The sequence below is a fragment of the Hylobates moloch genome, unplaced genomic scaffold, assembly GCF_009828535.3.
Source record: "Hylobates moloch isolate HMO894 unplaced genomic scaffold, HMol_V3 SCAFFOLD_15, whole genome shotgun sequence".
Lineage (NCBI taxonomy): Eukaryota > Metazoa > Chordata > Mammalia > Primates > Hylobatidae > Hylobates > Hylobates moloch.
In genome coordinates this window covers 9,317,475-9,345,051 of record NW_026652290.1, presented here as the reverse complement: position 1 = coordinate 9,345,051, position 27,577 = coordinate 9,317,475, and the positions used below count along the sequence as shown (strand labels likewise).

Genomic DNA, 27,577 nt, shown 5'->3' with positions numbered 1-27,577 from the left:
GCCTCCCTGATTAGACAGATCCAATCATCCTTCTCAATCATTAATCTTCAGAGAATCCCTGCTGTCTTAAAAATGTACCCAGGTTTGTTTTAATACGGTATAATAAGACACACAGACACAGAAATGACTGTCATCGAGGAAGTTTATACTCACAGGTCCCTAGAAACAGGAGGCAAAGCACACTATACAGGGGCCACATGGGGAAGCACCAGGGTCAGTCGGGATGCAGAGGGAGCAGGGAAAACGTGGGCAAGAGTGCTTATTGTGGTTTCCATTGGAAGGAATGAGTGAGGCAGGGTAGGCAGACTTAGGATTGGCTAGTTTGAGTAATTTCAGCAGGCTTTGGGGTAAAGAGGCCATCCCTAGTTGTCTGGTGCCTGGCCCTAGGTGATTAGGGCAGGCAGATAGTGGCTCAGAGTATAAGAGCCCTGGTCTCTCTCCTCCTTGAAAAACTCTTCTCTCCCATTCCCCACAGGAAGCCCAGTCCCCTTTGACATCTCCCCACCTTCCTTCCTCCCCCAAAGAGGAACTAGGCCATAACCTCAAGTGAGTGGGGTTGAAAGATAGGCTGAGGGTAAACCAAAGAACACACAGCCTTCCTCCATTCTATACAAAGGGATCTCAGGCCACTAAGGTCAGACAGGTCTGAAGATTATAAAAATCATAGATCTGCCTCCCAAAACCTAGAAACCAGCAGCTAGGAGCTGTCCAGAGGTGACCCAGAACAGGACGTCTGTGAAGCAATGACTCCTTTACTGAGTGAGGCTTAATATGATTGCGAGTGTCATGGTTTTTTTTTTTTTTTTTTTTTTTTTTTGAGACGGAGTCTCGAGTCTCGCTCTGTCGCCCAGGCTGGAGTGCAGTGGCATGATCTTGGCTCACTGCAAACTCCGCCTCCCGGGTTCACACCATTCTCCTGCCTCAGCCTCCCGAGTAGCTGGGACTACAGGCCCCCGCCACCGCGCCTGGCTAATTTTTTGTATTTTTTGTAGAGACGGGGTTTCACCGTGTTAGCCAGGATGGTCTCAATCTCCTGACCTTGTGAGCCGCCTGCCTCGGCCTCTCAAAGTGCTGGGATTACAGGCATGAGCCACCACGCCCGGCCTACGAATGTCATAGTTATCATATAGTTAAGCTATATGGTTATGGATAGTAAGCCCATTTTTGCAATAACAACATCTATTGGTACAGACAGGTCTTTATTGTTGACATATTTTCTCATTTAATCCTTGCAGCAACCCTGAGGTAGGTTTTATTATCCCCACTTCACAGATGAGTAAACTGATGTCCCTAGGTTAGGTTACTTGCCGAAGATCACGCATTTATTAGTGGCAAAGCCACTGATAATTCCAAACCCAAGGGGACTCTTTTGAGTAGCTTACAGGCTGCTGCCAAGGAAAGTAGAGCAGAAAACTTCAAAGGGGAAGGACTGGATCACTGACTGGAGCTTGAGGGGCTCAAGCACCAGGGATGAACGAGGCACATTCACAGGCCAAGACCGGGACTCAGCAGGAGAAGCCTAGAGCCATGTGCGAGTAGTCAAGCAGGAAGAAGTCTTGACATTTGGTAAGAGTTGACAATGTCATTAAATACACATAGAGCTCAGCTTCCAGGGACTGGAGAAACAAGAAGGCCTCCAGCAGCTACCAGTCCAGGGACTGGCCACAGTCAGTCAGACTCAAAGAGAACTGAGAGGCCACAACAGTCTTCCAGACCCAGCAACCTCTGGCATCTCAGTGGTAACTCCGTTCCAGCAAATCACTGTGTTCCAGGCAGGGTAAGGCCAGGGAGAGCTGCCACAGAGTGATGCCATCCTAGCTTGGCCTCAGTGCAGTAGCCTCAGGGCAGTGGTCTTTTAACTTTGTTAAGGCCTTGAAAATCTGACAAAAGCCATAAAACCTCCCCACAGAGACATACAGACACACATGTACAAACAACATTTTGCATACAATTTCAGGTAGTCCATGGACCCCAGGTAGGGGGGACTCCTGCTTTAGGGCAAGGATGTCACCCTGAGTAGTCACTGATTACAAGCGTATCTTTATACTGCTCGTATATCCTATGACTGTTCCCCTTCTGTTGTTCCCTAATCATTAGAATGTTGTTAATTTTTAATGGGAGCCAAGGAAATGGGGTACAGCCTACAATTTAGCCAGAGAAAGCAGCTGTGACATGGCAGTGGTGGCAGCCAGAGGGTAAAAACAAAGAAAAGGATGGGGTCATGTGTACTGCTGCCCTTCTCACCCGGAAGGTCACTTCAGGAGCTTTTCTCTAATCAAATTTAGAGTAAGGTTGTGGGGCAATGGGGAGAGGGGCAGCGTTTCAGTTCCTTTTAGAAAGGAAAGCCATTCCCTCTATGGCTACAGGGTCTAAAGTTCTGCAGGCAATGCCCCCATTCCAATCTTCTTCCTCCCCATCCCTCATAAATATTCCTAAGCATCGGCCCAGTCATTCATGCACATGAGGCCAGGTCTCCTATGAACACCATGTATTTACAAGTACTCTTTCATGGAAGGAAAACTGAGATGGGGAAGATCTCAGGACAGAGACTCCATGTTGCAACATGGGGATCATGCACTCCCCACAGATTCAGATAAACTTGAAGAATAAGCAGAACTACCCCAACGACTCAGTGCACATTTGCCCCCAACCACCTTCAGGGTTCTTCCTTCCGGCCAGGCTCCAACCAGAAAGCAAAGTTATAGCTATGCCCTGTGCCCCATCCCCAAAACTAATGGGCCCAAGATAGGGGGCCAGGGATGAAGGGTTACAGGAGTTCAGATGTTAGGGGGAAGCCCTGATTTGCTGCAGAAAGCAGTTCTGATTTCTCATGGGAATCAGGAATCAGGCAAACGTCTGGCCCCAAGCCCATCCAGGCTCAGAGAGAACAGACACTAAAGTCCAATTAATCACTCATACTCAAAGAGAACTCAGAGGCTGGGATGGTCTTCCAGGCCCAGTGTCCCCCAGCATCTCAGTGGTCACTCCGTTCCAGTGATCACTTATACACTAGTGGTCATTTGCCCAGCTCTAGATGGATGTTTCATCACATGTGGCTAGAGGAGCCCCAGTTAGCCGAATGTGGGCTGGGCTTGGGCAAGGATCAAGCAGGAAGGGTGGTGAGAATCCACCAAAGCCACTGCCCCTCTTGGCCAGGGCCAGTGGCAACCGTTCATCTTCAGGAGAGGGGGAGGGAGGGTCTTGGCTGTAACTTGTGGTCCCAGAAGGTGGAGCCCCCAGGTCCAAGCCCACCTTGTCTCTAGCCAGAAGTTCCCTCTGTCGCCGTCGCTGCTGACGCCGACCAATCAGAATAAGAGTCAGGGACGCTGTGAGAACCCCCAAGAAGAAGCCAGCCAGTCCTGCCCCCACTGTGTGGGCCCGGCTTGGAGCATCTTGCTGGCTGCCCCATACCAAGCTGTAAGCTGCTACCACACGGGCTGCCCCACCCTCCTGACATTCACAGGCATAAGCGCCCATGGCCCCTGGAGTCACCACCACCTCCAGTCCATCCCGCCGGGGGGTGAGTGCAGTCACTCCACTGGGCTGGTGCCACACACAGGATGCCCATGCTGAGCTTGGAGAACATGGCAAGACCACATGCGCAGCTGTAGCCACGGGAACTTCAAATACTACTGGACGTTCTGCGAGAGACAGCAAAGGCACAAAAGGAGGTGAGGCTAAAGGCTGGAGGTGTGATGAAGAAAAGTGTGGGGTGACGTCAGATATGAAAAGGGGCTATGGAGACTAAGCTAAAAAGGGGATTCCTACAGAGGCTAAGGCCCGAGGTTCCTGGCTGCCACATCTTCCAGGATCCAAGGTTTAGAATGGTTCCAAAATGAACAACTCTCTAGCCCCTTTCCATCCACTCCACCCACATTTCCCTAATCCATACAGACTATACAGACCTCCAGGCTCTTTAGGACACAAAGAGGAGACATCTGCTGACTCTATGTCTTGGACCAACCTATAAAGAAGAGAATGCTTGGTAAATCCAGTGTCAACATTCCCTTCAACCCTCCTCAGTATTACTGAAGACTCCCTCATTCAATATATCTCCCATCATCCCAGAAATCACTCCAGAAATCATCAGTCAAGTTTCTCCTCATCACCAAATTTTTCCCCAATACCTCTTAATATTACTCATGACATTTCATTTGCCATATCAAATTCCGTGCATCTTTCTAGCAGACCATGGATAGCTAAATTTGCACTAGGTCTGTTGTAAAGATGTTTAGTGGGGGTGCTTTAAAAGAAACAGAATCTTCTAAGAAATGAACCTGGTTCTCCACAACCACAAGATTTCTCTAGGAAAAAAAAGGATAAAAACTATAGGGATTTTTCTTTTATTTAAGAGAAAGAGCAAACTCCTTTTCTGTAGAAGCTAATCAAAATTCCTTTAGGGTCAGTGAGGTGACTTCTTGTTTCCTAAAAGCTGCTTGTCTCTACAAAGGAACTCTTCAATAGAGGTTGATATATACTGGCCTATGTGTTATTTCAAAGGATCTGGGGTCATCCAGCTGGAAGCTCCAGGCACAGTCCTGGTACTTCCAGGATTTGGGTGGACTATATCTGATGGAGGATAGCAAGATGGACTGCTCACTGCTAAACTCTCTGGCACCACTCCCAGAGGCAGGGAAGTCAATGAGACCCCTACTACGGTTGTCAGTGAAAAGGTCTGAACACACAAAGCCTCAATCAAACACAGACTCATCTGAGTATGAACTCCTTCAATATGAATTGAGGTCCCTGAAATGAGCTCCCAAGACTGGTATGAATAGATGGAAGTTTCTTGGGTAAAACCGAGGTTGATTAGTCTAGCTGAGAGTGGGGAACACAGGAAGACCACATGTACAGCTGTTGCCACAGGAACTTCACAGTCTATGTTCTTCTCCCTTGGATGAACTGAGGTATAGGCAATTTACACAAGAACAACCCAGAACACTGGCATAAACACACACCCCACACTCCCCACCACCCCCCTCCACTCATGTATACCTTAAGGGAATCCTTGAGGCTCAAGTATAGAGGATATCTAAGACCAGTGAATTCTTATTTTAATGGAAATTAAAACAATAAAGGACAGAATAAAGCCCTTGCTTTTGTCTTAGATGTTTAAAAGTTCTCCCCCAAAAAACTAAAAGACCAGGTTAAAGTTCTTAACCAAAAATGCAAAGCTGGCCAAGCCTGTCATCCAAGAGTTACTTTATATCCCCAGGTGGCAAAAAGTCAAGAATCTGATCAAGAGATGGCATAAGATTTTACACTTATAATTCAAGACAAATATCAGAAAAACAAAATTAAATGTTATGACTATTCTAATCATATATCTTTCATATAATTTTTCTTTCATATCTAGCCCTACAGATCAGTTACCATTTTAAACATTTCACTCTGTTTTGACATGTGTGAATTAATCTGTTTTATTCCAAAGACACGTACTTTTATCTCTACAGAATTTGTAGCCATGGGGTTTTGTAATATTCTGGGTTCTGTATATACTTGAGGTTCTGTAGTATACAAATATGCTATAAATTAACTGGACTTCAAAATAGGAAATCTCAAGGTCACTTTGCAAAAACACTTCAGAATCAAGTGATTAAAAATACTCTACTGGAAGATCTCAACAATTAAAAGACACTTAAGAAACATATTAGCCAATTACAATTAATAAGCATTATTTGGATACTGACATAAACTTTTTAAAATATATGCAATTGAAGAAATCAGAACACTGACTGGATATTTGATGACATTAAGAAAGTAAGTTTTTAGTATGATAATGGTAATATGGTTTTTTTTTTAAAGCCCTTGTATGTTAGAGATACGGACAGAAAGATTTATGGATGAAGTGAAATGATGTTCAGGATTTGCTTCAAAATAGTTGGGAATGAGTAAACGTACTGATGAGGCAAGATTGGCCAGGAGCTGATGGTTGTTGAAGCTGAGGGATGGATGCATGGAAATTCATTATACAATTCTCTCTACCTTTGGATATGATTGAACTTTCCCACAATAAAATGTTTTTAAGAGTCCTGGGCTGGGCGCAGTGGCTCACACCTGTAATACCAGCACTTTGGGAGGCCAAGGCAAGTGGATTGCTTGAGGTCAGGAGTTCCAGACCAGCCTGGCCAACGTAGTGAAACCCCGTCTCTACTAAAAATAAAAAAATTAGCCGGGCATGGTGGTGGGCACCTGTAATCCCAGCTATTCAGGAGGCTGAGGCAGGAGAATCACTTTAATAAGGGAGGCAGAGGTTGCAGTGAGCCGAAATGGCGTCACTGTACCCCAGCCTGGGCAACAGAGTGAGACTCCATCTCAAAAAAAAAAAAAAACAAAAACAAAAAACTCCTTATCTAATAGAGATATATATTGAAATATTTAAGATGAATATGATATGATGCCAGGGATTTGCTTCAATGTGACATATGCTTTTAAGCTGCTAAATGGAAAATGGCTGGTAGGAGCCCAGAATGGTCAAAAGAAGACCAATTAGGTTATTAGAGTAGTCCAGTTAAGAAGCAATGATGGCTTGGACTAGAGTGGTAGCAGTAGATGTGGACAGAAGAGGGTGGACTAAGGACATTTGGGTGCTAGAATCAGTACAAATCATAATACAATGTGGGCAATTTCTGGCTTGAGCAACTAGATGCATGGAGTTCCCTTTACTGCAATGAGGAAAACCAGAAGAGGAGCATGTGGGATAAAGAGGAAACAACAGTGCGTACTTTGACTTGCTAAGTTTGAGTTGCTTATGAAGCATCCAAGGGAATATCAAGTAGACAGCCAGATGGGGAGTTCCACAGCTCAACTAGATATATTTGTGGTTGTCTTAGCACTCAGATGGTATTGAAAGTAACGAGAATGAAACTGCCTAGAGAGAGCATGAAAGTGTAAAGAGAATGGGTCCAGGACTGAATCCTGAGGAATATCAACATTCAGTAGTTGGATGGGAAAGTAAAGGAGACCAAAGAATGCAGTCATAGAGAGCAAGAGGAAAGCATTTCAAGGAAAGAGGGAGTGGACAACTGTGAAAACACTTCCAAGAGCTCTTGTAAGATGAAAACTAAGAAGCATCCACTAGAGATGGCACACTGTCAGGTCAAGGCAGGTCCAGCAGAGAGGCAAGGACATTGATGAGGTAGCACTAGATGGACAAACAGATGAGCTAGTATGGACTGACAGAAGGACACACGAGTGATGTAGACACTAACAGACAGAAAAAGAAAACAGCCTCCAGCAGGGCAGCATTAACAGATGAGAAACATAGACATATGGATGGGACAGAGCCCTGGCACAGTAAGCAAGAAATCCAGGCAGCTACACTCACCCTCGGTGCTCCCCGGCATGGGCCACACACTCATCCAGCCGGAAGCTCCAGGCACAGACTGGGTCCTGGGCCAGGATGCACTCTGAGCAGCTCTGGAGACGGCCACAGTTGGTTGTATTCACTTGTGTCACCTCAGTACCGGAGCCAACCAGGAGCCAGCTCTACAAAAAGGGAGTGGGGGATACACTGGATCTCCCAGACCTCAGGGTCACAAACTGGCTTTGGACTCAGATGTCTCCCCAATAGACTCTCCAAAATCTACAACTCACGTGGTACAATTTCATGTTCTCAACTGGCTGTGGCTCTGGGAATAAGGCCAGATCTTCAAGAACACTGAGCTGAGCTCTGATCCGCACTGCTCGGTGGAGGTGTCCATCCTCTAGGGGACAGCAAAGGAACAAGAATAATGACATAATTGCCCCTGTGCCTGGGACTCAGACCTATATATATTACAGTACCCTCTCTGTGATGAGAATGTGTATGCGCTAGGTAGGCAACCTGCTTGACCACTAAATATACCTGTCCCCAGGTAGAGCACATCATACTCTTTCCCTGAGAGGCTGGTCACTCTGTGGGCCACGACCCTGAGATAGGCTGTATCTGTAGTGACCAGCAGGGGGTGGCCATCAGCTGGAAACACTGGCCTGTCCATGAGTGGGTGGTCCCGGATGAAGGTGAGTACACGGTCAGGCAGGGAGAGAGATGAGCCAAAGTGCCGGAGCTTCATGTTGTTGGTGATGCACTAGAGGAAATACAGGACTGGTGACAAAGTTTCCCAGGAACAGGACATGCCAGTGATGCTTAGTGGGGCTCTTGCCTTAATAGCAGCTCTTTACTTCAGGCCTAGAATGAAGATCTGCCCCCTCACCTCTCCAGGTCTGGGCTGGGGCACATCATTGTCCACTACAGGCAGTCCTCTGTTGCAGTCATGTTTTAGTTCTCTGAAGGGACCATTCAGCACTGTCCGAATGTCTTGTGGTCGGAAGGCACAGACAGCAGAGATGGTAGCCCCTTCCCTGGAATTCACAGGTTGGAGCTGGATATCTGGAGGGGTCTGGGGGATAGCAGCTCATCCCTTGTCAAATGAGATGACCCCTGAGAAACGCACAGGGAGGCATGCAGCCAAAGGCGGGAGAGCCTGCCCCCTCTGGAAGAGACAACACTAACATTGTGCCAACCCCACATATCTCCCACCCTGTAACTCTCCTCCACACCAAGACCCCTCACCACTGGGAAGAAAAGATGCCATAAAAGATGGGAGTCCCTGCCCCAAGCTCAGATCGAAGCACAGCAACATCCTGCAGGACACTGGAGGCCCGGCCATGCTCAGGTCCTGGACAGAGCAGGTCAGCTTTCAAAAATGTCGTCCATCTCTGCTGGAGGGTCTTCCGGCCCCCGAGGTCCCCCTGGGGTGACAAACACATGGGAGGTTCTCTTTAGATGATCATCATTGGGCAAGGAGCATGGAGACCAATTTAAGTTTCCTCTCTGACTTCAGGGCAGACAGACAGATGGGGAGAGAGATGCACACAAATGCAAGGACAGAGAGCCACACAGAGTAGCTGCAGGGATAATAAGATACAAGGGTGAAGGGGTCACAATAACAATGACAGTGACTAAGTTAACTGTGCCCTTATAAGGTGCTGTATTATGTGTTTTACGTAAGTTACCTCATTTAATCCTCAAACAGCCCTCACGGACAGGCATCATTATTATCCTCTTTTTATAGACAAGTTTCAAAGACACTAAAGAACCTGGACAGAGTTGCAAAGGCAGTTAAATGGTGAGTAGGGCAGGGAGTTGAACCCTGGTCTATCTGTCACCAGTTCCTCCCTTTAACCTCTACACTAGTCCACCTCCTGTAGACAGTGTGTCACACGGGTAATTGTGGGTGTCAAAGAGGCCAGAGCCTCTCTCTCACATTCCTCAAACTCCCAGAAGAGAATTCAAGGCAGAGAAAATAGGAGACACAGGAGAGATTCAAAGACAGAGACCCAAAGAGGAAAAGATAAGACAGGGGGACAGACAGAGCAGGAGACGACAGACAGACAGCTGGGATGGGGTCTCACCGCACACACACGGGCCACCCGCGGGACTTTAATGCGCTCGTATGAGTCAAATGCTCGGGAAGTCTCCGTAAAGAAGAAGTAGATTTCGTCGTCTCCATCTTCATCCCCCCATTCGGCTGGGCTCAAGGCCACGGCTGCGACAAAGGCTGGGGCTGGGAATATCAGTGGCCTCAGATCCTCACAGACACAACCTAGGCCTTCCCAGATTCCACCCCATCGGTCCCCCCAGAGGACCCCTCTCCCTCTCCCCACCGTTCAGCCAGGACGGCAAGGTGTCTGTCCGAATCCAGTCCTCGGCACGACCCACTGCTCGGGTGATAATTGGCTCCGTCCCCAGGTAGTTTTTCACAGTGGCAGCATAGAGGACCCCCCCTGCAGGGCGACAGGGAGGAGATGGGCTATCAGGGACCCACTGAGGGAAGCAACAGAGGTCACAGGCAGAGTAGGGCACAAAGCGGGGCAGCGATTCTCAGGGACTAAGCACCCATGAGTGCAAGATACTGCTGAGCACATCACAGGCATTATCGCAGTTAAGGAAATCTAGACATAAACTGCTCCAGGGCAGTCAGGGAAACCAGGATTAAGAAAATACTGTGCAGAAATGTCCATATGTATGAGAATAAAGGCCCGCCTCATAAAAATCAAGGTTGTTTCTCTGGGGCTTTTTTGTTGCTGTTTCAGTAATCCTGTAATGTGCTGATTGTACTGTGACTCTCCAAAACGGGCATTTGCTTTATAACAGGTCCCAATCTTATTCAAGTTGTCCCACTATGGTAAATGTATCAGGGAATGAATGTTCTTTCTGAACATTAGTGGGCGTACACTGCTTTGGAACAAGTCACAATTTTAGAGAATACTAGACTCACTTGGGGAAGTGATTTAAATGCAGATCCCTGGGCCTGCAATTCTCATTCAGTAGAGCTGGGCTTGGCTCAAGAACCTGCATTTTGAAGAAGCAATCGGAGTAATCGGATGCAGGTGATTCAGGACCTCACTTTGAGAGATACTAGCCTAGGACATGAGTGGAGATTTCACAGGCAGCCAGGAGAAGCAACAAGGAATCAGGTCCTCCCTCCTAGTACAGTGGAGGGGCAGAGGTGCTCCAAAGATAGTGGAGATTGAGTAAGAGACAAATCACAGACACTCTGGGAAGGAAGGGGGGTTCAGCTCTGTGGGTTGAATGGGAGAGAACTGTAGCCACTCTGAGTACCACCACCAAGGGCTCTGACATGAGTAAGAGGAAAATGAATCAGAGAGTAGTACCAAGTCATGAACACCCTGGAGGTGTGTTGAGTATCATAGGCACTCTGGAGAGAACAAGGTGGCATGCCTTCACCAGCTACTATGTACAAGGAACTGTGCTGGGTGCTAAGTATATCCCTGGCCCCAAGAACCCCCATGTGAGTCAGGAAGAAAAGTGTGTAATCAGATTTTGGGAGGCACAGACTAACAGATATGGGGGAACCCAGCTATATCTACCTGAGGGAACAGTATCTCAGAGGCAACATGTGAGCTGGGTATGGGAATGAGAAATTTGCCAGATGGAAGGAGGACTTCAGGGAGGAAGACAAGCAAGCAGTGAAGAGGGTAGCCATGCTTAGCCATGTAGGGGCAGAGAGGCTGCTGGGCAGGGCCAGTGAGCAGAGAGGAAGCTGGAGGTGTGGGGATGGGCACTCAGTTGTGGTTAGTCTGCTCTGCCATGCCAGCAGATATGCACTTTACCCTGCAGGTAAGAATAAAACTGCAGAGATTTCTTTTTTTAGGAGGAAAGTGATATCAACAGTTTTGTTTTTTAAAAAGATAATGCTACTTAAAAGGCTATTCATACAGTCCAGGCAAGAGTGAAAGGCCCAAAGTAAGGCAGAGGCAGAGGAAATAAAGGGGCTGGATTTGGAAGGTATTTCTGAGGTAGAATCCATTAACAGGATTTGAAATTCATCAACGAATATGAGATGAGACAGAATGAAGTAAACCAATGTCTCTCAAGGTTTCTAGCTTCTAAGACTGATGATAGTTGGTGGTGACATTATTAACCAAGCCAGCAAATGATAGAATAAGGCCCATAAAAGAGGCAGCTGGAGAGGAAATGAGTCCACTTGTTGCACATTCTAAGGCTGAAGTGCCTTCAGGATATCGGTCAGAGATCCTGGAAAGCAATTAAGGGAGGCGCCTGGGAACAGAGCCAGAGTCAGCAACTTGGGAGACATCACACTTCATGCTTAAGTCATGACATGAAAGTCATAGCCAGGGAAAAAGGTAAAGCCAGAAGACAGCATTCTCATTTAAGGGCAGAGCTACCAAAGGCAACTGAGAAGATCAAGTCAGAGGCTACAGAAGCAAGACAGGCTGACGTGCTGGAAGCGGGTGCATGAAACCTCAGCCAGAACCACAGGGCTCATGCACACTGGGGGAAGCAGCAGAGAGTGGGGGGCCACTTGGAGGGAAGCATGATCATCCTGGGGTCACAGATGCTCCAGAGAAGCAGCATGTCTCAGGTACCAGAAAGGTAACCAGCACTGAAGAAACACTCTACGCAGAGAACAAGAGGGCCAGAGCCCTACAAGGGCAGCAGTGCAGGGTTGAAAGCCTTCTTTTGGGGTGGGGAAGTGAGACTATTCCATTATTTGCAATTATAAAAAGAATCCAAGTGTTTGGGAGCCAGGAAGACTTGGGTTTGAACCCAAGTACTAGTACTTGTATTAATACTAGTACCTAAGTATTAGTACTATGATCTTGGGCAAAGTAACTTTCCTAAGTCTCAGGTTCCTCAAATGCAGAATAAAGATAATGCCATCTTCCACTCAGAATAGTGCTAACAGTTAAATAAGATAAATAAAAAGACCTAGCTAAGGCCTGGCACATGGTTGACATTCATTCATGTTAGTTATAGCTCCTTATGAAACTTCAAAGGGCCATATGCTTGATCTGCCATCAGAAGAGGGGGAAGCTATACAAAGATATTCCATTCCCTTCTAGAAAATTTCAGGAAAGAAAAACCAAGTATTGGTCAAAGGTCCTGGCAGAAAATGGAGCAGCAAATGAGCCAACCCTCTGTATTTCCAAGGGGGGGAAAGTTGACACAGAGGCCAGAGTTTGAAAATGTTCCCTAAGAGCATGACACATTAAATGCTCTAAAACCAAAACCCTGGCAGAAGCCATGTCATGGATACCCTAAGAATAGGAGATGTGGTAAAGCAGACGCTGGGAGCATGACTTCGTACGTAGGGTTAGAGAAAAACAATCATAAATATTCTGAAACAGTAAAGGACCAGAGATAACCATGGAAAGACTCCGCAGTAGATGGAGGTCACAAAACTTCCTAAGTGACCAATGTGGGAGTCAGCAACACTGGAGCCCAGAAATACTGAGAAGTGCGCAGTCACTCAGAGTGGAACAGCCAAGAATCACTGACACTATGAAACAGCAGGAAGGATCAGACACTTTGGGAGCAAGTAGCAGGGCTCCAGGTGCCCTAAGAGTACGAAGGGGCTTGCAGCACATCTTACAGACAGACAGACAGACAGACAGATATACACGTACACACCCCTACACAGCAGAAGGAATAGCAACCATTACAATATTGAGCATAGGAGTCCACAAGATCACCACATGTCCTGGACTCTTCAGGACACTCTCAATTCCAAATATTGTGATTGTGATACATTGCTTATATAATAACACTGACCATACAACTGTTTGGCAAATTATTGCTGAATGGATCAAGGCCACATCTGCCACTGGCAAAAGATGATGTGCAAAAGCAAGTAATTCCCACAGTGATGAGTTTGCTCAACAAGCAGGTTAGAAAACACCACCAGGAATAATTCAACCCTATTTTTTACTTTTTTAAAACTACGTATATATGCCTGCAAGCATAGGAAAGATTATTCATTGAATAATCCTTGTTTTTTGTAGTTAGCATCTTTTACTTTTATATTGCAAAAAAACTAAGATATTTCCATTTTGAAAATACAAAAAAAAAGACATAGAAAGCCACAAAAGATGAAGAAACACAGCCAAAGAAAAATCGTAATTATGTGTAAAAAGAGATCCCAACTTGCCCAGATGGAAAGCCTGTAAACATGTGTCATGGCAGTGAATATTTCTCTACAGCTGGGGGTTTAAAATTTCTATTCTGGCATCAAAATGCTTCCTTTTAAAGGAGAGTTACAATAGGAATTATCAGTTCATTAGTTTTTTGTTTGTTACCTTTTGTTTTTTTGTTGTTGTTGTTGTTTGAGATGGAGTCTAGCTCCGTTGCCCAGGCTGGAGTGCAGTGGTGCTATCTCGGCTCACTGCAATCTCCGCCACCCAGGTTCAAGCGATTCTCCTGCCTCAGCCTCCCAAGTAGCTGGGATTACAGGCACCCACCACCACGCCCAGCTAATTTTTGTATTTTTATTAGAGATAGGGTTTCACTGTGTTGGCCAGGCTGGTCTCAAACTCCTGACCTCATGATCTGCCCATCTTGGCCTCCCAAAGTACCGGGTCTTGAACTCCTGACCTCATGATTTGCCCACCTCGGCCTCCCAAAGTACTGGGATTACAGGCGTGAGCCACCATGCCCAGCCTACTTTTTGTTTTTAAGACAGGGTCTCACTTTGTCACCCAGGCTGGAGTGACGTGGCGTGATCAGCCTCAACCTCCTGGGCTCAAGCAATTCTCCCACCTCTACCTCCCAGGTAGCTGGGACCACAGGCATGCGCCACAATGCCTGGCTAATTTTTTTTAAAGACAGGGTCATTTTTAAAGACGGGGCCTTTAAAGACCCCATCTTTAATTTTTAACGACAAGGTCTCAGTATGTTGCCGCAGCTGGTCTTGAACTCCTGGGCTAAAGCAATCTTCCCATCTTGGCATCCCAAATTGCTGGGATTACAGGTGTGAGCTACCACACCTAGCCTTGTACATTAGTTTTAAAAAGCTAATTTTTTTTTTTTTTTTTTTTTTTTGGCCACGCGTGGTGGCTCATGCCTGTAATCCCAGGACTTTGGGAGGCTGGGGCGGGTGGATAACCTGAGGTCAGGAGTTCAAGACCAGCCTGGCCAACATGGCGAAACCCCGTCTCTGCTAAAAGTATAAAAATTAGCTGGGCGTGGCAGCACATGCCTGTAATCCCAGCTAGTTGGGAGGCTGAGACAGGAGAATCATTTGAACCCAGGAGGCGGAGGTTGCAGTGACCCGAGATCACGCCACTGCACTCCAGCCTGGGCAACAGAGCAGGACTCTGTCTCCAAAAAAAAAAAAAACACACACAACGGTTTTTACATGCCTTGGCCTTTCTTCTTCCGCTCCCTTTTCTTCCCATGATCAGACATTTTTCTGGATAGATAGCTCCTACTCAAAAAGTCTTTTCCTTATTTAAGGATTGAGCCAGCTGGATATTTTTTTAAAAAAAAAATTTTTAAGCCTATTATTGGGCACAATTAGATGATTGGAGATGCAGTGTTGACTCTACCTTTCCCTCTGTTGGCCATGTAGGATTTCTGTAACTGTCTTGTTTTCATGTGTGAATCCTAGTCTTGGAGATTTAAGAAGTAGACTTGGCCTCAAAATGCTGGCAGGATGCAGTGCATCTAGAACATTTGCAGAGCTCCTTGGCAGACGCATTCATCACAAGATGCAGTGACACCAAAACCATATGATAAAAACACAGAATGGGTTCCCAAAGAGAAAGAGCAAAGTCTTCTGCTCTTCTTGATAGAAACCCTATCTATTATAGGATGTGATAGGGAGGCCCAAAGACAACTGACTGCTGTCTCTAGCTTGGGTACCTGAGTGAGTATGGCACTATACGCTCAGAGGAGGGAAGACTGGTGGAGAAGCAGGTTTGGGGGAAGTGAGTAAAGATGAGCTCACTTTGGGACATGATGATTTTCAGATTCCTGTGGGACATCCAACTGAAGATGTGTGGAAGGCAGTTGGATGTGTGGTCTGTACCTCCAGGTAATGTCCAGGAGGCAGATGCAGATTTGGGAGCCATCAGAATGCAGTGGAAACAGAAGCCATGGGGCTCACTGAGATCACAACTACATAGAGTGAGAAGAGAAGAGGCTCTTAGGTAGAAGCCTAAGGAACTCCAACATTTAAGAATGAGAAGACAAAAGGCCTATCAAGGAGACTGAGAAGGAATCACTGATGTTCTTAGGCTAATGTGAATGTCAAAATATTCATATTTTTCCAAATTATAATAGCGCAAATAAAGACAATGAGATCATTTTCTTAATTGTATCTAAGTATAGTACAGATAAACTTCGTATTTGAAAATAAGACTTCAGAGGCTTTCCCAAAAGAAATAGAAGTACCAATAAACACATGAAAAATTGTTCAACCTCACTAAAAGAAATGCCAATCAAAATATATATATATCATACTGGACTTTGTAGGAGGTCACTGTTTGTTTGTACATATTACTTGGGACTGGCAATGGGACAGGCCCTTTAGCCACTGCTGGTAGCCATTGCTGGTAGGACTAACTGGAGAGCAATTAATTTGTCCAAATCCATCAAGCACCATCAAAATCTACACTCTTTTTTTTTTTTTTTTGAGACGGAGTCTCGCTCTGTGGCCCAGGCTGGAGTGCACTGGCACAATCTTGGCTCACTGTAAGCTCCGCCTCCCGGGTTCACGCCATTCTCCTGCCTCAGCCTCTCCGAGTAGCTGGGACTACAGGCGCCCGCCACCACGCCTGGCTAACTTTTTGTATTTTTTAGTAGAGATGGGGTTTCACCGTGGTCTCGATCTCCTGACCTCGTGATCCACCCGCCTCGGCCTCCCAAAGTGCTGGGATTACAGGCATGAGCCACCGCGCCCAGCCAAAATCTACACTCTTACATCTAGCAATTCCACTTTTTGGATTGATTCATACGCAATTAAGTAGATTAATGCAAAGAATTATGTAAAAGGATTCCTGCTGCAGCATGATTTATAAAAGCAATAATTTTAAAAATTGAATGTATAATTACATAGAAATAATTAAATCATGCTACATCCATCTACCTATGCAGTACAAATTATGTAATTGTATGCAACTGCCAAAAATCATGTTTTGAAGAAAAAATTTCTATGATGAGAAAATGCTCAGTATACAATGGTAAATGAAATATACATAATTCCAAGTTATTATAAATATGCAGACACACAGACACAGTAGAAGAAAACACTCAAAATACTCCAAAATAATAATAGTGGTTGCTTGGTAATGATAGAATTACAAATAACATTTTTATTTTCTTTTTTATGTATTTCTACATTTTCTCAATTTTCTACAATGCACATTGTAATTTTTACAATTTAAAGTAAATACTCCTATTATATTCTAATCATATTTTCATAATTAAAAGCTCTTTTCATTTCAAATACTGCTATTATCTTTAAGGACATTTTTACAGAACCTAATTGGGAATTTTGGTGCTAATTCTTATATAATGTTACCACTATTTCTATACTGCTATTTTCAAAACAGAGGCAAAGCAAGGCATAATGAATCATTCTTGAAAGCCTCAAGTAAATGCTAGCACTTATGTCAGACCAGGAAAAACTTTTAAATTATAACCCTGTAAAGTAATAACTTCATATGAAAATGTATAATATTAGTATTGACTATGATTTGGATCTGAGATAGCTAGAGACATAGTTTCCACATTAACTGAAGCTAACCATTCTAAACTATTAGGAAGTGAGTTCTGATGGCCTCCAGCAATCATCAACTGAAAGGCAACCCTGAATTTTCTTTAAAAAAAGAAAAGACTTAAAACCTTTTTGAAAATATTCCTCCCACTTTGTTTTATAATGATCTTTATGAAATTTGTATTCTTGTGTTCGCTTCAGCAGCACATTTACTAAAACTGGAAATTTGTATTCTTAAACCACATTCTAATACGAATTCACTTGCTGACCTAATAAAGAGAAATTACTCACAGAGGGCTAAACATGCTTAAAGACTACTGCTTGAGGCCAGGTGCGGTGGCTCACGCCTGTAATCCCAGCACTTTGAGAGGCCGAGGCAGGCAGATCATGAGGTCAGGAGTTTGAGACCAGCCTGACCAACATGGTGAAACCCCATCTCTACTAAAAATATAAAAATTAGCCGGGAGTGGTGGTGGACGCCTGTAACCTCAGCTACTCAGGAGGCTGAGGCAGGACAATCACTTGAACCTGTGAGATGGAGGTTGCAGTGAGCCAAGATGGCGCCACTGCATTCCAGCCTGGGAGACAGAGCAAGAATCTGTCTCAAAAAAACAAAAAAAAAAAACAAAATGAAACAGAAATTACTGCTTGAAACAAAAGTACGATAAATGATTATCTTAGATTGTTGCAAGTAAGAAGTCATTTTGCTGATAAACAATTTTAAAGACTCAAGAGATATCACAACCATGAAAACTCAGAAATCTCTGACAGACAAACAGAGAGCCAAATCATGAGTGAATTGCTCCCATTCACAATTGCTTCAAAGAGAATAAAATACCTAGGAATCCAACTTACAAGGGATGTGAAGGAGCTCTTCAAGGAGAACTGCAAACCACTGCTTAATGAAATAAAAGAGGATACAAACAAATGGAAGAACATTCCATGCTCATGGGTTGGAAGAATCAATATCGTGAAAATGGCCATACTGCCCAAGGTAATTTATAGATTCAATGCCATCCCCATCAAGCTACCAATGACTTTCTTCACAGAATTGGAAAAAACTACTTTAAAGTTCATATGGAACCAAAAAAGAGCCCGCATCGCCAAGCCAATCCTAAACCAAAAGAACAAACCTGGAGGCATCATGCTACCTGACTTCAAACTATACTACAAGGCTACAGTAACCAAAACAGCATGGTACTGGTACCACAACAGAGACATAGATCAATGGAACAGAACAGAGCCCTCAGAAATAATGCCGCATATCTACAACTATCTGATCTTTGACAAACCTGACAAAAACAAGCAATGGGGAAAGGATTCCCTATTTAATAAATGGTGCTGGGAAAACTGGCTAGCCATATGTAGAAAGCTGAAACTGGATCCCTTCCTTACACCTTATACAAAAATTAATTCAAGATGGATTAAAGACTTACGTGTTAGACCTAAAACCATAAAAACCCTAGAAGAAAGCCTAGGCAATACCATTCAGGACATAGGCATGGGCAAGGACTTCATGTCTAAAACACCAAAAGCAATGGCAACAAAAGCCAAAATTGACAAATGGGATCTAATTAAACTAAAGAGCTTCTGCACAGCAAAAGAAACTACCATCAGAGTGAACAGGCAACCTACAGAATGGGAGAAAATTTTTGCAACCTACTCATCTGACAAAGGGCTAATACCCAGAATCTACAATGAACTCAAACAAATTTACAAGAAAAAAACAAACAACCCCATCAAAAAGTGGGCAAAGGACATGAACAGACACTTCTCAAAAGAAGACATTTATGCAGCCAAAAAACACATGAAAAAATGCTCATCACCACTGGCTATCAGAGAAATGCAAATCAAAACCACAATGAGATACCATCTCACACCACTTAGAATGGCGATCATTAAAAAGTCGGAAACAACAGGTGCTGGAGAGGATGTGGAGAAATAGGAACACTTTTACACTGTTGGTGGGACTATAAACTAGTTCAACCATTGTGGAAGTCAGTGTGGCGATTCCTCAGGGATCTAGAACTAGAAATACCATTTGACCCAGCCATCCCATTACTGGGTGTATACCCAAAGGACTATAAATCATGCTGCTATAAAGACACATGCACACGTATGTTTATTGCGGCACTATTCACAATAGCAAAGACTTGGAACTAACCCAAATGTCCAACAACAATAGACTGGATTAAGAAAATGTGGCACATATACACCATGGAATACTATGCAGCCATAAAAAGTGATGAGTTCATGTCCTTTGTAGGGACATGGATGAAACTGGAAAACATCATTCTCAGTAAACTATCGCAAGGACAAAAAACCAAACACCGCATGTTCTCACTCATAGGTGGGAATTGAACAACGAGAACTCATGGACACAGGAAGGGGAACATCACACTCCGGGGACTGTTGTGGGTTGGGGGGAGGGGGGAGGGACAGCATTAGGAGATATACCTAATGCTAAATGAAGAGTTAATGGGTGCAGCAAACCAACACGGCACATGGATACATATGTAACAAACCTGCACATTGTGCACATGTACCCTAAAACCTAAAGTATAATAATAAAATAAAATAAAATAAAAAAGAAAACTCAGAAATCTTCCTTAATGACTCTGAGTGTCACCAAAGATGTTGACTAAAAACCTAGAAAAACAAACTATCGACTAAATTGTTTTATACAAACATGTATGAGTATAAGGAAGGTCTCATCAATTTCAACAATAGATAATGATAATCATGACAACTCAAAATATTATATTTAGTCAATATATACTCTATGCTCATTTTCAAAAACTTTTTTTTATTTTTCAGAAAAAGATAAGTCATTAACTATAACACTAAAGAGTGATTTAATGGCTGGGCGCGGTGGCTCACACCTGTAATCCCAGCACCTTGTGATGCCGAGGTGGGTGGATCACGAGGTCAGGAGATTGAGACCATCCTGACTAACACAGTGAAACCCCGTCTCTAATAAAAATACAAAAAATTAGCCGGATATGGTGACACGTGCCTGTAGTCCCAGCTACTCGGGAGCCTGAGGCAGGAGAAGTGTGAACCCAGGAGGCGCAGCTTGCAGTGAGTGGAGATTGCGCCGCTGCACTCCAGCCTGGGCGAGAGAGCAAGACTCTGTCTCAAAAAAAAAAAAAAAAAAAAAAAAAGTAATTTAATTTGTATAGCTTTTAAAACTTTCCCTAAAAAATAAAGTTATGCATAGGAAAAAATTTTCATTGTTAGAATCTTGTGTCCCAATTTTTGTTTTACATAAAATATTTCCCAAAAATATAGGCAAAAATTAATTTTATGATAAAATTGGCAAAAAAAAGTCAGCAAGGAAAGAAAAAAACAGTATGATGAATGATGCTGAGTCAACTGATTAGCTAGCTGCGAAAAATTAATTTAGATCCCCCTCTCATGCGATTCATCAAAATAACGCCAAATATTAACAGATCAAAGAGTTATATGTTTGGAAAAAAATTTTAAGAAAAAATGTTATCTGCTCTTTAAGTAAAGGATTGAGCTTAAAAATTATATACAATCACAAAGGAAAAGATATGTAATTGAAACACTAATATCCTACGTGTTAACTGGTCCAAGAACATGAGCAGAGGATTTACCAAAGAAGAAATAAAAATAAGTACTAAAACATGAAAAACATTCAACTTCACTAATATTCAAAGAAATACAAATAAAAACAAGGTGCCATTTTTAGTCTCAAAATAGCAAAGATTTTTTTAAATGGCAACAATACATTCTGGTGAAATTTATGTGAGAGAAAAGCCACTCTCATTCACTGCTGATTTAGGGTGTAAATTGGTATACCCTTTCTAGAAACTCAATTAGCAACAGATAATGAGCCATTAAATGTTCACACCCTTTGATACAGTAATCCATTTCTAGGAATCTTAAGAGGACAACCTAAAATGTGAGCAAAAATTTATGCACAAAGATGTTCATTACAGTAATATGGATAATAGCAAAATCTTTGAACTAATTAAATTTATATAAATAATTTGGAATTCTTTAATTCATGGTATGTTAGCAGAATGAACAACATGTCACTAAACATTATCTTTACAATGAATTTTTAAATTATATAGAAATGCCTGTGATATAAAATTACATGACAAAATTCAAAATTACATCCATGTAGCATGACATTTAAAAGTTTTATAATGTGCACATGCTCATAAAATTTCCATTAACCTGCTTTACACTACCACAAGAAAATGGCTTTTCACTGAATTTGGAGGGTGTATGTTGGGTGGTCTGACCTAAAATTCAGGCTATGTGGCACAAAAACAATTTGCTGTGTGGCTGCTAATAGACAGTCACTCTCAAGAAGAGGTTTAGGTTTGTGATAGAATCATTTCACACTTGAGCAATCATAGGCAGCTTGTTCAAAAGAAGTACTAGCAGGAATTTATTTAATAGTCATTACTGACTCCCCTGAGCAACAAAGGACTGGCAGTAAATGTATGTGCATGAATGTACATGGGTGTGCACACACATTAATATCCATTTAGGATAAGATATGGCTTGGATATTTTGTCCCCTCTAAAACTCACATTGATACGTGACCTCCAATGTTGGAAGTGGACCTAGTGTGAGGTGTTTGGTCATGCAGGAAGATGTTTCATGAATGGCTTGGTGCTGTCCTAGCAGTAATGAGTGAGCTCTCACTCTGAGTTCACAAAAGATCTGTTTAAAAAAGCACCTCCTCCCTCTCTCTCTCTTGCCCCCTCTCTCACTATGTGACACATTGGCTCCCCTTCACTCTCTGCCATGACTGTATGCTTCCTAAGGCCCTCACCAGAGGCAGATACTAGCACTATGCTTCATGTCCAGCATCCAAAACCATGAGCCAAATAAACTTCTTTTCTTTATAAATTACCCTGTCTCAGGTATTTCTTTATAGCAACATAAATAGACTAATGCAGGATATTAGGAAATATCCTAAAATATTAGCAATAATTTTCTAAGTAGAGATATTTTAGAATTACACTAATATGGTACCACTAGACATACAGGGCTAATTACATAAAATAAATACTATTTAAAATTCCTTCCTTCAGTCACACTAGTCACATTTCAAGGGCTCTATAGCCACAACAGCTAGTGGCTACTGTATTGGACAGTGCAGATGTAGAACATTTCCATCGTTACATAAAGTTCTTTTGGAAAGTGCTGTTCTAGAAGTTTTTTTCATGTTCTTCTTTATACTTTTTCCAAATTTATTACAATATGCATTGTAGTATATTCCACTTATTAACAGGAAAAAAAACACTATGAGAAAAGAAAATGAGGTTAAGAGAGGACACATTACACTAGAGGTGCAGAGGATACATTCTGTGGAGAGAATCCTGGGGATATCATACCAGGTGAGGAAAAGCAGGTGGTCACACAGGCACTCAGGGAAGAACAGGAAAGGCTAAAAAGAGATATGAGAATAATAGACATTCCAAGGTAAGAAAGAACACAGAAATTCTAACAGCAGGGGTGGGGAAGGAGGAAATTAGGAAGAAGTTACAGGTTCTTGTCTCTTCCCACTCACCAGCCATTACAGCTGCTGACCGCTGAGCTGGCTCAAAAGGACATTTCCCCCGGCCACTCTCAAGTCTTTCAACCTGCTGGAACCTGGACACGTCCTATAGACCAGAAGGGGGCAATTGGTTTAGGGGTCATAGGGAAGGTTCATGGTGAGAATTACAAAGACGGTCAGATGAAGGAAAAGGTCAATTCCCATTCCTCTCCCCTTCCACTCCCCACCCCCAACTATCATCCCCATATTACCAGTCAGCTATTCCTGATGCCCCCATCTACTCCTGCATGTCTCATCTCTGCTATCCTTTGTTCATCAGTTTATTCCTCCTCCCTCAATTCCCCCAGCAGCCAACACCCACATGCCCTGATGAAGAAATTCCTAGGACAGCCCAAGAAGCACCTAAGAGGCTGAAGGTAGGTCTTTCCTCTGAAACACTGCTGAACTATAGGGTTTGTAACTGGCTGGAGAATATGCTACATGACAAGAAGGATCAGGAAGAAAGCAGGCCTCCTGAGGACGGGAAACCTTAGAAAGGACAAAGAAAAGTGGAGGCTGATAAAGGACCATCTGAAACCCAGAGGCCTAGAGAGACAAGGGCCATTCTCCTCCTATTCCCCACCCCAAGGATGAAAGACATACGACCAAGGGAAGAGGACAGGGGAGCCAGCAAAATCAGTAGAGAATGACCTGAAGCTCAGGTCAGAATGTGAGAGTTTGGTAGATAAGTACCTTCCTTACCCAGGGACTCCAGAGGGACTGACATGGGCAAGGAACAAGAGGTGTAAGAGCTTCATCAGGGCCAGCCAGAAGTTACCTTGGTCTAGCATTTGGCACTAAGAGAGGCTTCAAGATAACATCTAAAAACAAGGATGATTTCAACCCAGGACTGAGAGGGAAGTTAACAGTGGCTGGTTGAGAGTCAAAGTCATGGCATGGAAATGCCAGGTATGATATCTTTAGTTCACAAACTGGGGTGGGCATATGGTGTCATTGGAACCTAATTACTTTCATGGTAGCTGTTGCAGAAATATCAATATATATTCCCTGAACATAAGTGTACTACTGGCCCACTCCGATTACTCATCTCTTGTTCTAGATGGCAAACAAGGTTCTATTTTACTGAGAGTCTTGAAGAAGGCCTGTTAAAACTTTTGAAGTCCCCAAAAAGGGAATGCTGGGTCAGAAGAGTCTACTGGAATGGAGGACTCTGCAGAGGCACAGGACTCCAGCTGTGTGACAGTGGGAGCATCCTCATCTGAGAAGAAAGATGGGTTTGGTGAGAGATTAACAAGATGGTTGGGCACTCTAGAGACGTGGTACTTACCTGCTGCTGCTTCCCTTCTTACCTCTCACCTAAACCATGGTGGCAAACTCCTTTCTCCACATCATCTAGCCACCCCCACCAACCAAGTTATTCTAATACCCACCCAAGATTAATCTGAAGTATTGGTCACTGACTTAATAATAAATTTTTGTGCAAGAGAATGAGAAAATAGCCCACCATTGCCTGGAGTACAACCTCATTAGCCAGACCTACTTATTTTCAACTACTTCTCAAAATGACCTTTGTTCTATCCAAACCAGATCACCTGTTATTCCTGGAAAACAAATAATGTTTTCTATGCCTATAACTGCTGCCTTACATTTCTCCAAGGCCTAAAGGGATGAACTTTTTCTCAGTTCTCATTCTCTTTAAACTTTATGCACCATTTGATATTTGTGACTCTTCCCTTCCTTGAAATATTCTATTCCTTGACTCTCCTGAAACTCTGCCCTTCTGGAATCCCTCCTATCTGTTATTTCTCTATTTCCTTCTTCTTCTTTCTAGCTCCCACATGTGTATCCTAAGAATCTACCCTTAGTCGCTTTCACATATGCTTCAAAGATCTCATTCATTCTTTCCAGCCAGATATTCTTTGCAAATCATTCCCCAAACTCTCCAAATCTGATATCTTCTAAACTCTAGCCCATATTTTTATTTGACTGCTGGACTTCCTCACAGAGATTTCCTATCTGCCCCTTAAAACTCAATATGTTGAAACTAGTTCTTTTTCAGTTTTCCCCAGCAGCATCATCATATCATCCAGATTTCTAACCTTTGAGGAAGTGAGCCTCCTATTAACTAGATAGGTTATGATTATTGCATGGTCAAAATGACATTTAACTCGGGTCTGAAAGAGACATGACCACTCCACTATATTATCTATCTGAATGTTGAGATTCCTCATTGTATCGTCATTGTGTTAATCAGCAGCATAGTCTCTGGAAATCAGCTGTGGTAAAGCAAAGTCCCTGAAGCTGAAAGCCGGAGCTGGACAGGAAGGCTCTCTCTGAGCTATGGGTTGGAACTGGTCCTTTGGCCTCGGCCAAGAGGAGTTTAAGGCATAGAAAGGACCTTTCCCAGGTGGCTAAGAAAAAAAGGAAAGAAAAGAAAGATGGTTCCTAGTACATGAAACACATCAAATGCCACAAGAAATTGAAGACAGATAAGGTCTTCCGGGCTGCAGGCTAGACAAAGGGACAGGATAGTGGAACAGAGCCAGAGACAAACACAGGTTTAAATTTTGGTTCTGCCTCTGCTAGCTATTCAATCTTATACACAATACTTAATTTCTCTGAACTTCAGTTTCATTATTTGTAAAATGGAAATAATACCTAAATATCATGATGTGGTGATAAGAATTAAACTTAATCCTTAATGTAAAATACCTAATACCAAGTCTTCATCAGAGCAGACACTCAATTGAATGGTTGTCACTGTTGTTGTTTGTTGTTGTTGTTGTTGTTGTTAGAAGTCTGACATTTTTCTCTGTTAACTGCTGGAGGTCCCTCAACAAAACAAATTATGATATTTTCCTCCAATGTCCAATGAGCTATCACTGAAGGACAGCACTTCACAGTGGGAGCCCTTAGGTCCAATGCTTGAACTTCCTTTTTGTAAGAACCTTCATTTCTCCACAATCAACTTTGAGCAAGTTGCTATGTCTGGAACAAAGCTCTCAGATAATTGTTTATATACAGTCTCAAAGTCATCAGTCTAGGACACGAGAGGTTCAGCAGTGAGGATAAAGGAAGAACTTGGTCAAGCAGACTGGGGCTGCTGGGTAGTAGGATAAGACAGGTTAAGGCAGAAGAGAACTTTCAAAACGTCTACAGAGCAGACAGGATGTGGCTCAAAGGGTTACCAGAGCTGACCTCTTGCGGCTAGTCTCTATATTCTCCTTCAAACAAGCCTTGACCAAAGGATGGGCCCTCATTTCATAAGCCTGCTAGACAGGAGGTTTCAGGAAAAGAGCTGAATTCTTGGGAGATCAGGACACAGACCCCTGGCTTCACTCTTCATTGCTGATGTTCCTCAAGAAGAGATAGGTATCCAAGTCACACCAATCCTGACAGGTATGTCCAGAAAGAACATTTTCTGTCTAGATACCTTATGTAACAACCACTAGAGTCCCACCTCAGAGAAACAAGGAAGAATTAAAGGCCCTAGGAGACTAACTTAGAACAATCACACTGTCTATAAGCCATGGCTCTGGGATTCATACCCATGGGATCCCCAAGCCTGACAGAATGGAAAAGGACAAATATGGCAATGGCAGTACCACTGCTACCTTATAAACTTAAGGAGAACTGTAGGGAAATTAGACCTCAATGTTACCTGAGGGAATACAGAGATTTTCATCAACACCCTGAACTGGGAACCTTTCCAGAATGAAGGAGATATCCAGATGCTGGTAGGGAGCCTGTATCACCTGCATTATGAAAAGGACTCAACATAAGTCCAACCCACCCCAAGGCAGCCCAGGGGAACTAACTGGAGCAATCATGCATATGATTATGATTAGCATCCTAAGCCAGAGATATGAGGGTGGTATGTAACAAAGAGGGGTTTAGAGATACACACTGACTTGATCCAGGTGGCAAGGATTACTGAGAAGAGTCAAGACTGCAGAAGAGTCAAGACAAGATCTACAGTTAAGGATTAGGTCAAAAAAGGGAGCGGTTATACTACCTCCTATTGCTCTACAGAGCAGAAAGAGAAGCCACTGGATATAAAGGATATGTGAGGCTTCTGATTCACCCCAGGGGCTTGTCACAAATGTGAGCTGCCAAAAGACCAATGCTGACTACTGTGTAACAGATGGGAAAAGCTGAGAGTTCAGAAACAGTCATCAGTCCCAAAGATTATGACTAGCCTAGATGTGATTACGGATACACATGTCCCAAGCCTGCTTGTGTTTGAGGCTGGTGATGTCCAGGCCTTCAGCAGCAATAAACAGGATCTATAAGAAAACATGACTGACAAAGTGCCCACCCTGAAGGCAAGATCCAGAATATGGGGCCAGCAGATATTACATTAATGGAAGTGACATCAGAAGCCATGAGAGGAGACAGTCACAGCCCATACACAATGAGGTTGGCAGTGGAAGTAGGAGAAGGTGGTAAGAGACAGTCACATGCTATGAAAGGAAGAAACAGGCAATGGGCTGCACTAATTAAGAAATGGACCCAGGCTGCCTGGACAAAGCATACACAGGGCAAGGGAAACATGAGTTTCTGGTTTCTGAAGTCTCTCCCTGGATTTCTTGTTTCCCCAGCCCAACCAGCATCCCTAACTTCCTTAACTATCCCACTACATCTCTCTTTACACTTTGTATACCTTACCCTCTCCAGACAACCTCCCTTTCCCTCCCTCAGTGGCTTACACATACCCTCATCCCATGAGGACAGCCCCTACACCCAATGCTTATCATGCACAATGGTTGCCTTGACCATGCCCCCATCATGGTCGCTCACAGAAAACCCTTCCCATCCTCCCACCACCACCCCAAGTAACTCACACTGGTGCAGGCACCCTCTCCCTCTCCTCCCACCCGTCACTCACAATAACCCCGCACTTCGGATCAAAAGCGAAGGTGCCACAAGTGAGGAGGTGAGAGGCATTGGCAATGGCGAGAATCTGGACAAAATTGTGACATTCGTCCTGGGGGTCAGAGATGGTTAG

The 27,577-nt window shown here is 43.6% G+C and overlaps 1 protein-coding gene across 6 annotated transcripts in view; it reads right to left on the bottom strand.

Annotated features, from left to right (window-relative positions):
* Positions 1-1,180: 1,180 nt before the first annotated feature.
* The window catches only part of SEMA4F (ssemaphorin 4F), a 35,600-nt gene continuing 9,203 nt past the window's right edge, over positions 1,181-27,577 (bottom strand). For 3 of the 6 annotated variants that reach the window (XM_058428343.1, XM_032177276.2, XM_032177278.2), the window contains 11 exons: positions 27,458-27,556; positions 22,582-22,675; positions 9,649-9,768; positions 9,397-9,548; positions 8,555-8,733; positions 8,196-8,343; positions 7,847-8,069; positions 7,597-7,706; positions 7,328-7,488; positions 3,906-3,964; positions 1,181-3,641 (listed from right to left, as the gene is read on the bottom strand). In XM_058428343.1, the coding sequence (XP_058284326.1) occupies positions 3,031-3,641; positions 3,906-3,964; positions 7,328-7,488; positions 7,597-7,706; positions 7,847-8,069; positions 8,196-8,343; positions 8,555-8,733; positions 9,397-9,548; positions 9,649-9,768; positions 22,582-22,675; positions 27,458-27,556 (1,956 nt within the window). In that variant the 3' untranslated portion in view covers positions 1,181-3,030. The remainder of the gene's footprint in view (positions 3,642-3,905; positions 3,965-7,327; positions 7,489-7,596; positions 7,707-7,846; positions 8,070-8,195; positions 8,344-8,554; positions 8,734-9,396; positions 9,549-9,648; positions 9,769-22,581; positions 22,676-27,457; positions 27,557-27,577) is intronic. The other 3 variants (XM_058428344.1, XM_058428342.1, XM_032177277.2) reach the window with 2 other exon arrangements.